General features: G+C 32.3%; 1 protein-coding gene across 1 annotated transcript in view; it reads left to right on the top strand.

Annotated features, from left to right (window-relative positions):
• LOC145158178 (uncharacterized) overlaps positions 1-11,595 on the top strand; it is a 40,723-nt gene extending 29,128 nt beyond the window's left edge. The window contains exons 6-9 of the mRNA XM_079077111.1: positions 9,812-9,900; positions 9,981-10,029; positions 10,149-10,238; positions 11,534-11,595. Of these exons, the coding sequence (XP_078933237.1) occupies positions 9,812-9,900; positions 9,981-10,029; positions 10,149-10,238; positions 11,534-11,595 (290 nt within the window). The remainder of the gene's footprint in view (positions 1-9,811; positions 9,901-9,980; positions 10,030-10,148; positions 10,239-11,533) is intronic.
• Positions 11,596-12,571: the final 976 nt, after the last annotated feature.

Raw genomic sequence — 12,571 nt, 5'->3', positions numbered from 1 at the left:
TAGAATCAGGACTGGAGGTGATTATTCGATCGGTTATCCGTGGGCGAGCCCAGATGGTTATGGGAATTCGGAATGGAACTGGTAGAGACTGTTGAGTCAAGGGTTTGGACCTTGAGTTGCAGGATCATGTGGATAAGTAGTACGTGACACAATAGGGCTACGGCTGGGTAGCCCTGGTATTTGATCTCTTGGAAACCTGGTGGTTAGACCGGGTGTGAGACTGGTAGTCTCGGGGATCGGCTAAGGGTAGTTATTTACCGGTCAAGTATGGGATGTCAGAAGATATGGTGCATTATGCAAATGTAGATTCATGGATCTCGAGGTAGTAGCGTGGTATCGATTTGTTCGGGAAGGATTTCGAATCAGAGTTTGAGCGTGATCAGTACAGGATTTTGTTTCAGTAAGATGGGATTTGGGAGCATCTATATGCCAAGGGTATCAAATGCAGGATTCCAGGGTAATGAATGGGTTTGGTTCGATGGTAGCGTAATCCGTTTTGAGGGGTCTCGGGCTAGTTCTACCTGTAATGGGGCCACAACATGTTGGAATCAGGAAATGACAGGATGAAGGAGACCGGGAATGATGCAAGACTACCATATTCAGGTAGCACACACTGTTGTGTTGGATTCAGTGGCGATAGGTTGTCAGGTTATGATGATTGGATGTGTCAGAAGGATGGACAGATCCATAAGTGGCGGTATAGTTAGGACAACTACTGCTAGACGAGGTCTCTTCGGAAGTCGCGTGGGGCGAGTGCGAGGTTGCTAGTCAGCTTGGCAACCAGGAAGGAATCTGGTATCCCGAAGGTAGGCGTTCGGCATCCGTATATGATGAGTGAATTCATTCAGTTGGTAACACTGAGATAATCAGGATTAAAGAGAATCTGGTGTGGTTGGGTCCTGTTGCCTTCTTATCGGTCATTGAATCTGCGGAGTGACGGTTGTACCATCAGGATCACGGGTGTCGCTCCCGTGGAATTCATCAGATGGTTCAGGGTAGGTAGGAGTTAAGCCGCGGGTTTTAGTGTGTGAGATGTATCCGGGATAGTGGATTGCAGAGGACTTCGAGGACGAAGTCTAGTTTAAGTGGGGGAGATTTGTAACACCCGAAATCCAGAAGACCTAGAAAGGGAAGAAAAACCCTAAATCAAGAAGAACTCGTCGAGTCCAGGGAGGAACTCGATGAGTAGGAGCGGATTTTGGGACGCGGGTAAAGTGACCTACTTGACGAGTTAGAGGACCGACTCGGCGAGTTGGTATGGGTGTGGGAAAAACCCTAAATACGGGTCTTGTACCCTATTTAAGCATCTTATTCTCCTCCCATCAGCCCCATTTACAGTCTCCAAGTCCTAAACCCTAATCCTCAAAACCCTAATTCATTTTGTGAGATTGTAAGCCATGTTAGAGTGAAATCTTGAGTGCTTGGAGCTTGAGGAAGAAGAAGGAGCTTGGGGGATCCAAGTAGAAGCAAGTAGATCCAGAAACACCTTGCCTTTCTCATCACTTCTGAGTAAGAAAGTCTTAACCTTGCTCAATGGTTTCTTTGGTCTCTTCTTTTCTCTTTTATGAGGGTTTTTGGTCCAAGTATCTTCGCATGTGAAGAATGGACGTCCCAAAGGATTATATTCTCAGATCTGGAACCATTAAGGGTTGTTATGGCATAAAGGTGCAAACTTTATGCCATAGGAGTCCCCATGCAAGCAATAGAGTGTTCTTTTGGCCTTTTTAGCTCAAAAGGCCATACATGGAGGAAAAGGCAGGAGCTTTGCATGTTTATGAGTTGTTATGGTAGAACTCGACGAGTCTGAGGAATGAATCGACGAGTTGATTCGCTAAATCGTGACCATAAGTAGCCTATGAACTCGGTAAGTCAGGGGTTGACTCGACGAGTTGGATCGCGATTTCAGGATTCTGAGCTTTGAAATCGACGAGTTAATGGAGCAACTCAGCGAGTTAAGTCAACTCGGAGCGTTGACTTTGACTATTGACTTTGACCTTGGACCAAGAGTTGACTAAGGTTGACCATTTAGTATTTCAAGCCTTTTTGGATATTGGGCCTTCTTGGGTTAGGTCCATGATGGATTGGGCCTTATTGGACCTTGTAGGCCATACCGGGTTTGGGCTATTATTTGGGTTGTGGGTCGTTGGACCAGTTAAGGAGGGATCTTTTGACGGGGAATAAAGTCATTGGGCTTTAAAGTAAGGCTCATGCTATGGTTTGGGCCTAATTTGGAAAATTGGGCCATTGGTGGACTTTTATGAGTGTTGGAGTTTTTGGCCTATTTGGTTTTGGGCTTGGGCCTTAGTTTTAATACTGGGCCAGGAGTAGAATGGTTATTTCACTCCATGTATGGATTAAGGATTTTAGCATGGAACCTAATTGCTAATTGGGTATATTGATTCGTATTGACAGCTTGAGAAGTCGACAGGGCAGCAGCTAAGGATTTCATTCGGGAAGCTTCTGCATTCGAGGTGAGTCTCCTCACCATACCAATAGGTCTAAGGCACCAAGGTCGGTCTATTTATTTAGTTGTGATGATTATTGGGAATGTGCTATCGATACATTATGTATTTATGTGAAGACCATGCGGGGATTCCCATGGCAATTAGTTATATGATGTATGCTAGTTGATTATGTGGTATTTGGTATGCTAGTTGTCTTTGTGATACTTGCATGGAAGACCTCGGGGGGGGGGGGTTCTCGAGGCACTTAGGTGTAAGACCTTGGAGGGTTTCCACGGCATCCTAGGTAAAGACCGCAGGGGGGTTCCTGAGGCACTAGGGTTTAAGACCTTGGAGTGTTTCCATGACATACATAGTTAAGACCATGTGGGGGTTCCATGGCATTCAGCTAAGACCATGTGGGGGTTCCCATGGCACCCGGTGTAAGACCCTGGAGGTTTTCCAGGGTATCCTTATATGTTTGCATGTTTAGCTCATATGTTTGTTTGTATGATTTTTATGACAGTGGGCTAAGACCCTGGAGGATTTCCAGGGCACCCGGTGTAAGACCCTAGAGGGTTTCTAGGGCATCCTTATATGTTTATATGCAGGTCTTATGTGATTGATATGGCTTATGTGGATATGTAGCTGATATAGCTATTATGGATTATGTGATTATGTGGATTGTATGGGGTATGCTCTGGGGAACTCACTAAGCTTCGTGTTTACAATTTTGTTTATGGTTTCAGGGTATCATGGTTTTGGAAAGGAAGGGCTCAGCTTGATCGCAGTGCACACACCCATGTTTTCCGCAACGAATGATTTTGGGACGAACTCTCATAAATCTTCTTAATTAACAATGTTTTGGAATGTTTGGAATAAATGATATCTATGTTTGGGTTATATTAAAAATGAAATTTTTACCCCTGATTTTTGGGTCGTTGCATATGCTTATTTGTAATATGCTTGAGATTTTAGTGAATTTATCATTTTTTTAACGGCTAATACACATACTTCTTACTCCTAAATTACTATTTTTGTCCACGACAAGACATGATATATATGTTCAAACTTCTTGATATGTACATTCGTAAAAGAATCCAAACTTTTAATTTTTAATTCTTATTGTTTTTTATTCTGCTACCATGACTCTTATTTATAATTGTTTAGATGTGGTACACTATTTGCGAAAAGAAAAAAACTAATTGTCTCTAAAAATTAATTTTTGAAAGAAATTAATCACATCCGTCGCTTAGCACGAGTAAAGGCTACTATATATATATATATATATATATATATATATATATATATATATATATATATATATATATATATATATATATATATATAGAGAGAGAGAGAGAGAGAGAGAGAGATACTCATCTTGGAATGAAAAAAATCTAAAAGAAAAAAATACGAAAATTCATTTTTAAATATTATTTTCGTCATTTAATTTACCCAAAAATATAAAACTTTTTAAAAATTAAAAATTAAAAAACAATTACCTTTTTTTTTAAATATATGTGAAATATTCTAAAAAACTATTACGCTATAAATATTCAAATATAACTCTTGAAATGTTAAAATATTCTAATATTATATTAAAATTGTTAGGTAATGTAAAATATCTTGTATTCTACTAGAATTATTAGAATTGTTAGAATATTATAGTATTATATTATGATTTTTTGAATATTTATAATTTAATATTCAATTAGAATATTTGAGTAATCTAACATTTTTGTTTGAATATTTATATTGTAATATTGTATTAGATTATTTCATATATGTTTAAAGAAATGGTAATTATTTTTTTTTTTTTTTTTGAATAATCTAAATTATAAAAATAATATTTAAAAAAATCCAAAAATTCTTATTTATTTTGCATTTTAAAAATATTTTTTTGATCTTCAAAATGAGTGAATATATATATATATATATATATATATATATATATATATATATATATATATATATATATATTTCATAATTTTTCCATTCTTCTTATTTTTTAGCTCTCGAAATGTATGGTTAGAATCGCTCCCTCGTTATATAAAAGGATACTTGTCTCAATCGAATTTTTATGTATATATTTTAATTAGTTTATAACCCGTGAGAACCACTGTTATAAAATTAATTAAACTTTCATAGTAAAAACCTAAAATTATTAATCAATTATTTTTTATAAATTAATTTAAATAAATTATTAGAGATATTTTTTTTAATTATATAAAACTATAATCGTTGATTTAAATAAATAAGTGAGTTTATAATATGTATTAATTTTATTATAATATTATTAATTTAATGTAAATAGAGTGGAAAATTTAAAATTTAAAATTTAAAACGAAGAATAATAGGTTGACAAGTGGTATGACATTAACTAGGAAGACTAATAGGATGACACATGACAAAAAAAGAATCAATCTATTCTTTTATTAAAATTAGAATAAGAAGAGAAAGATATATATTTGATATCTTATATTTATTGGGATAGTTGATAATTTATTATGACGATATGTTGATTAATTGGTTCATATTTATCAAATTATGTATTAAGTATCTGTTATGGGTGCAATGTCTATTTGTTTATCTGTTTTTAACGGCATTTGTACATCAAGTTAGCTCTTGTAATATTAATTATTATACACAAGTCTTTTTAGCGGTACGATGAAATGTCTTCTTTTTTTTTTTATTTATTTGATGATTCAAGTTCACTTGGGACTTATATATAATTAAGGTTTAGAATAAAGTGGTTTTTCATTCTAAGAAAAAAAAAAGTTATATACAGTTATGTTGTTAAATTACTAAAACCTTTTTAATATGTATATTAGAAAAACAATAAGCTAAGTTGTATATCTTAAGAAATGAATTTATTGTATCATACGACCTCCTAAAAAGAAAAATCATAACAATTCTTATATAAAGTCTCTCTCAAATATTGTTCAGGTTTTTTTTTTCTAGTAAATATATGTGTGTCAATACATATATGAAGTCAACGTTTACGATTATTACAATATTACAAGTGGAGAATATATAAAAATAGTCATGTTGTATTTAAATAATAGATCTACATCTTCTAACAACTATGGTTAGGGTGTATACATACTATTTTGTAATTCTTGATTGACTTATTAATAAGCAAAGACTTAAAGCACTTTGTGCTTAGGACGTATAACTTGTATCATACCTTCGACCCAAGTAATTAAAAAAGTTTAGCAGGCATTGATATTTAAGAAAAAAGGTTGCTAATCATATAGACGCTTAAAAACAATTAAGATAATTTAAGGGAAATCGAGTAATCTACCCGGTACAATGATAATAACCATTTTTTTTAACTGAAAATATAGCCGTTGTCTTGAATATATGCCATTACAGAGTATAGGGTGGCATTGTGGAGTAAGCAGTGGTAACAGAATTGTCCGGAATGCTGCAGTCTGAAGTACTAATGATTATTTTGAAGTTGGTGTTGATCGGCGGTAGTCTTGTCCGGAATTTGACATTCGTGCATTTCGGAGCTATGGCCAGAATGTACGATCGTTCCGAAGGGATGCAATATTGGATATTTGTATTGTCATTGTTGTTGCATAAACCCATAAACCTTTTGGATACTAAAAAAAGGAGTTCGCATAAGGAACTTTTTAGAATATCAGTTTCTAGTGGAGGACAATGACAACGAATCAGGGGATCTATGTAGTCAATTGTTACAGACTATACATATTTTGGTATAGATATAAGCAGTGATATCAACTTTTGTAGGTTGAGTACGTTGCTTGCTTCCAGTGGTGGACGCAGAACGTTTAGTAGGGGTGGCACTAAAATTTTTTTTCGAATAAATCTAAATTAGTAGTGGTACTCGTATTTTAAGTCGGTACACTTAATAGAAAAAACATAAAAAAAAATTACACTATGTGCCGGAATCGGAGCAATGGCCCGGGATCCTCCGGGCTCCACTAAGGTCCGCCACTGCTGGCTTCTAAGTCCAGGTTACATAATATTCAAATAAGTCTGTTTTTACAATGTCGGGGATCAAACATAGTTATGTAGATTCTTGATGATAGTGATGCCAGATATTTTTTTAGTTTTATTAGTAGCATGCCTCCTGACGCAATATAATTGTTTGTTGTTAATCATGGAATAAAATGTTCTATTAATCGATTTCTAGGGGGAAATCGTTCTTGTCGCAATGAGTCTTCTAGTGCTGGAAGTAAATGAATTTATAATTTATTACATATGACAATGAATCATCTTCCTTCTTAAATGAGCCTATAGTATGGGACGATTTTAGGTATAAATGTAAGACTGTTGCTGATGCTACTACAACATTGATGCTGATGAATCTACAAATCTTAAGGCATAACTAATGTTGTTGGTTGATGATTGTAATATAGCTCTACATAGAAAGTCATTTGAATAATTCTAGAGCTTCACTCGATGAGACCCAATGTGAAAAGGAGGAAACTGCCCTGACAAGCCCAAAAACACCAACAAGAACAGTCCCCTTTTTATTTTTTAGATTCTGAAGGAACACAAACCATTCATTGAGGGATACCTTAACCCTTATTGTGACAATCCTTATTTTTCAGATTCAGATAAATCTTTTTCTTTATGCTTTAAAATATCATAATGTCTTTGCTGCGGAAAATCCCAGTTTAATAAAATATTTTGAGATAACAAATATTGTTTCAAAATATCAAAACACTAATGATATCATAATTAATACAAAACAAATGTTACAACGTAAATACATAATGGTCCTGAAAATTATTATAAGTTTGTCTCTTTATTCACTCGACGTCCTATTCAAATTCTTGCAGCTTTAATACCGCTACCTATGATGCATATAATTTGAATGGGTTAGATTTGGAACCTGGTAAGACACATATGGTTTATAATCCCATAATATTATAATGATAATAAATCATATTAATAATCCTGCAAAACAAACATTATCAAGCAATATAGATATATAATCCAACGTAAATATATAAGACAATATACCCTTCATACCTATCCCAATCAATTCTCACAATCCTAATCAACAATCATCTAGAAAAATCACTTACCTGATGAATTGTTTGGAGCAACGATTTGACTACACAGCTAGGGGATTCCTTGGTCGATGTCAGTGATGTAAAACTCGGCCGACTTGGCCGAGTACTCGGACTCAGCCTCTTACTGAGGCGAGTTAAGCCAACTCGACTAAATAACTCGGAAATTGGTCAAAATCGGTAAAACTCGAACCAAACCGTTCAACTCGGACAAGTACTCGACCAACTCGGTCGAACTCAGTTAAAGGGTTAAAATTGTCTTAAAATGAGAAAAAATCAAGAATTTCAGGATTAGTATGTATAATACACTTAATGATTTATTATTTAACACACGCATGTGAGTATTCCTATTACATATATATATATATATATATATATATATATATATATATATATATACATACATACATCTGAAAGTCTTAAATACAACTTATAAAGCTTGATGTACAACAAATAATGTTTGATATCTTAAAGTTAAGCGGTACAATTATTTATGCACAATATACAACAAATAATGTTACTGAATACATTGGATAAAAAGCTGAAAGTTGAACACAAATTTTCCACCAATAATATACATTCACATAGATTACACTTTTCACTAAACCCTATACTTCACACAGATTGCAATTCTACAAATGATCCAAGGGATACAAATACACTAAACTAACACAAAACAAATCTAACGGCCTAGCCTTTCTATTTGTTCAAACAAACACAAAAACCACCTCTCCTCTTTATATATATATATATATATATATATATATATATATATATATATATATATATATATATATATATATATATATATATATATATATATATATATATGGGAAAAGTGAATATGTGGCTGTTATGTACCTAAGCTTAGGTATATATATATATATATATATATATATATATATATATATATATATATATATATATATATATATATATATGAGAAAAGTGAATATGTGGCTGTTATGTACCTAAGCTTAGGTATAGAACATTTTATACGACATAGTTTTAAACAAAACAAATCGAATTTCATTTTATGTTAGTTTTGTTTTAATAGAATACCATTGAATTAAGTTCAATTATAGAATGAAAAAGATCAATTATATATATTTTTATTGCAAATAATTATTGAAGTTTATAGAGAAAAAAAAAACCAATATTTTTTAACGAATATAAGCCAAGCGTTTTGTCATTCAATTGAAAAACTATATCCAATGATTTTCTGAAAAACTTGATTGAGTTATGACAGGTTCTTCTTTTATCTTTTATTCTATTAGTTTTCATTTAGAATTTAATAGGGTTGATTAAATGGTCATGACTTTTAATGCTTTAGGTTTTTAGACACAATGAAGAAAAATAACATAAATTTGATCGATTTAGTAAATCACATGATTAAGGAAGAATACTAAAAGAGATATCATGATTAGTTTGGATATAAATGGATCAAAACTACATTGTTTGGAGGGTTCTATATATAAGCTTAGGTACATGACAACCACATATTCCCTAAGCCATATATATATATATATATATATATATATATATATATATATATATATATATATATATATATATATATATATATATATATATATATATATAGAGAGAGAGAGAGAGTGAGAGAGAGAGAGGAAGTATCATTTGAGAACTTATAGTTTCCCGAGAACCCGAGAACTAAACAATAACCGTTAGATTAAAATAATAGAGGGTTAGGATGATTCGTGACATTTCTGTAAATATCTGAAAATAAAATGGGGCGGGGCATCTTATTAAAATAAATCAGGGACATTTTAGGACATTTAATCACGTAACTCTTTATGCCATCTCTCTCTCTCTCTCTCTCTCTCTCTACCCTTCATCACACCTCCGATCTCAAATCGTCGGATCTCAAATCCTGAAATCGTCGTCGAAGTGTGACAGGATGTAAAGAACTGCATCACATAGTTCATCAGAACCTACGCAGATCATCTACAAAGAAGCATTAGGTCGGTCATTTTATTCCGAATCTGATCTTGACTTGTCGATTTAGAGAAGACAGTCCTATTGAATGTACAGTCGGAGTGGAATCGATCGTATAGAGATCCAATCGAATGTCCGGTTGGAGAAGATGATCCTCTGTCAATCGAGTATTACAGCTCCTCTGATGGATCGATGTTTTGACGCCTTCTGATCTCACCAAAAACGTACACATCTACAGATCTTAAATCGCCAGTAGGCGAGATCTCTCCTTCCAGTGGTAAATATCTTGTTCTCGTGTCTTCTTCCTCGATGATTTCATAATATTTTATTTGCAGATTCTGGTGCAACATATCAAAACAGTGCTATCAGGGTTAAAGTCGCGTATTAGTGCTACATTAGTTTCAGTGGAAAAAGAACATGCTAGTTATGGAAAGATCACAGAGTCAAAGGTATATCTTATGGATAATCATGATCTTGAGTCCTACTAGTTTTATTTTGTGTTATATAACATTTTTTTGATAATTCGCAGGTAGGCACGGGAGCTCTTCTTTTAAATATTCTTTCAAAGTATTCAGAAGGTTGTGTGACTTTTCGCCCTTTTTAGTTTTTTTTCATTATGAAATGGAGCCAAATATATATTTTTCTATAACTTTCTAGTTATTGATCCCATAATTAATCCGTTAATTTCTTTAAACAGCCTTCTCATCAATGATTGAGGGAAAGAATGAAGAGATGTCTAGATCTGAGCTCTCTGGAGGAGCAAGCAGAATAGATGATACAACAGAAGGTAACAATCAATATACACAGTCCATTATTGGAATAATTGTAACTGGAATATATATATTCGTGACCTTGTATTTCATATTTATATGTTACAATTATCTGCCGACATAAGTCTCATTTCATTCTGAGGCTAAGATCTTGTCTTCCCATTCCTTTCTTTACTGTGAGTCTGTTGTTGCCTTGGAAGGAACCTGTTTTGAAGATACTTGTTGCATCTATTTGAAACATATAACGAACCAAGTTTGAGTTTAAAAAAAACACAAATTGATTTCTAATTGAGCTCTTCTATCCCTACTTTATATGCACTTTTTGGTGTGTATTTTTTTTCCAGAGGTGTTTCTTATTTTCGAACTATTAAGGCAAGAAATATCTACTAGTTATCCAAGGGTTTTTTTCTTAATTTTTTGTGGGTAAAAGGAATGATTTTTTGTTGATAAAAGTGTGTGAAATAATGTTCAGCAATAATTGATCAGTTCAATCCAAATTCCTACCTTACAAGAATCTTCTACTAATGCATTCCAAGAATCGATAACTTTTTGGGAGCTTTAGAAATAGTGAAGTAATAAAGGAGGCTTCCAATCACCGACTTTAAGACTCCCACCAAAAGATAGTGTTTAGCTTTCCAATAACTAAGTTTTGAATTGAACTGATCAATTGTTGGTTTCTAATTTTGGGCCAATTTCATGATTAGACCGATTTGCAACCTAGGTCCCAAGATAAGTGAACTGAAAATTTGAGGATTCACAATTGAGGTAATAAAGAGCCCATCTAAAAATTTTCATTAACCTAAGCTTTTTAAGGTCCAATAACTGAAAGTTGTCAAGCTCAATGAGTTATGATTATTAAATCATATGCTTGGTTAACAGAATTATTAATTAATCTTATTCTAATCACATGTGATTCACATGTAAGTCACATGTGATTCACATCTAAATCACAAGTGAATCATATATGAATTACATGTGATTCACATGTAAATCACATGTGATTCACATGTAAATCACAAGTGAATCACATATGAATTACATGATTCACATGTAAATCACATGTGGTTCACATGTAAATCACAAGTGAATCACATGATTCACATGTAATTCACATATGAATAACATGTAAATCACATGTAAATCACAAGTAAATCACATATGAAATACAAGTGATTCAAATGTAAATCACAAGTGAATCTTAAAAGATACAATCACATGTGAATCTACATAATCACATGTGAATCTTACATGATTTATACATATGTTTTTTGTGAATGTTCTTGCATTAATCATTTTTTTTATTTTCTTGTAGATTTGGAAGAAAATTGGGAAAAAATTGAAAAGGTGAAAAGTGATAAATTGAAGAAAATATAAAAATCTTGACACAAAGACATGAAAGCGCTTTGAAATTTTGTAGCATTTTTTGTTTTTATATTTTATTTTGTATGGAATAAAATAGTTGTACTATTGTGTTTATAGATTAGTAAGTAAAAATTGGTTTTTTTATGATTTATTTATGAGTATAATAGTATAAGAAATATGTATCCATGCACTTGAAGAAATATGCATATATGCTCGTAAAATATTGATTTTTTTGATTAAGAAAACTATAGATTTTTGTTATAAAAAATATTCCAATTTTTTTTAAATTTACTACGTTTTAAAAAATTGTTGTTGCTTAAAAAATGCCGTTAAAAAAAATTCAACTTTTTTTTTTAATTTATGCTCTCTAAAAAAATTAAAAAATCTGCAATTAAAAAAAATGAAAATTATTAATTTTTTTATAAAAAAAAACCGAAAATTTGTTTTATAATGTGAATTTGAGAGCTTTTTATTAATATTTCCAATAATACTAAAAATTAAATGGGATTGGTAAGATGACGATCATGCCCTTAATGAATTAATTTTGATCAAATGTTCCACCTTTAGTTCTCGGGTTCTCGGGAAACTATGAATTCTCAACGGATCTCACCCCTATATATGTATAAATCCTCTCAAAATTCTACAAAATTCCAAATTAATCCTCTCTTAATCCATATGCATCCACCTCATCCCACTTTGCTCAATTTCTAAGAAACAGGGCTTACTTAAATATATATATATATATATATATATATATATATATATATATATATATATATATATATATATATATATATCATAATATAAAAACGCCTCTTCCCTTAGAATCTAAGGAAAGTTGAGTTTTGAGGATTTTTCGTTGATTTATGAGGATTTTTGTGGATTTATGAGGATTTTTGGTTTATTTTAAAATGGAGTAAGATAACTTTTGGTTTTCTATATCATCCACTAACTCAATATATAATAAATAATAATGAATTTTTTACGG

Source organism: Lactuca virosa, chromosome 2 (genome assembly GCF_052849685.1).
Source record: "Lactuca virosa cultivar CGN04683 chromosome 2, Lactuca_virosa_CGN04683_v6, whole genome shotgun sequence".
NCBI classification, from domain to species: Eukaryota; Viridiplantae; Streptophyta; class Magnoliopsida; order Asterales; family Asteraceae; genus Lactuca; species Lactuca virosa.
The sequence above is the reverse complement of the archived record's forward strand: the minus strand, read 5'-3'. Positions and strand labels throughout refer to the sequence as shown.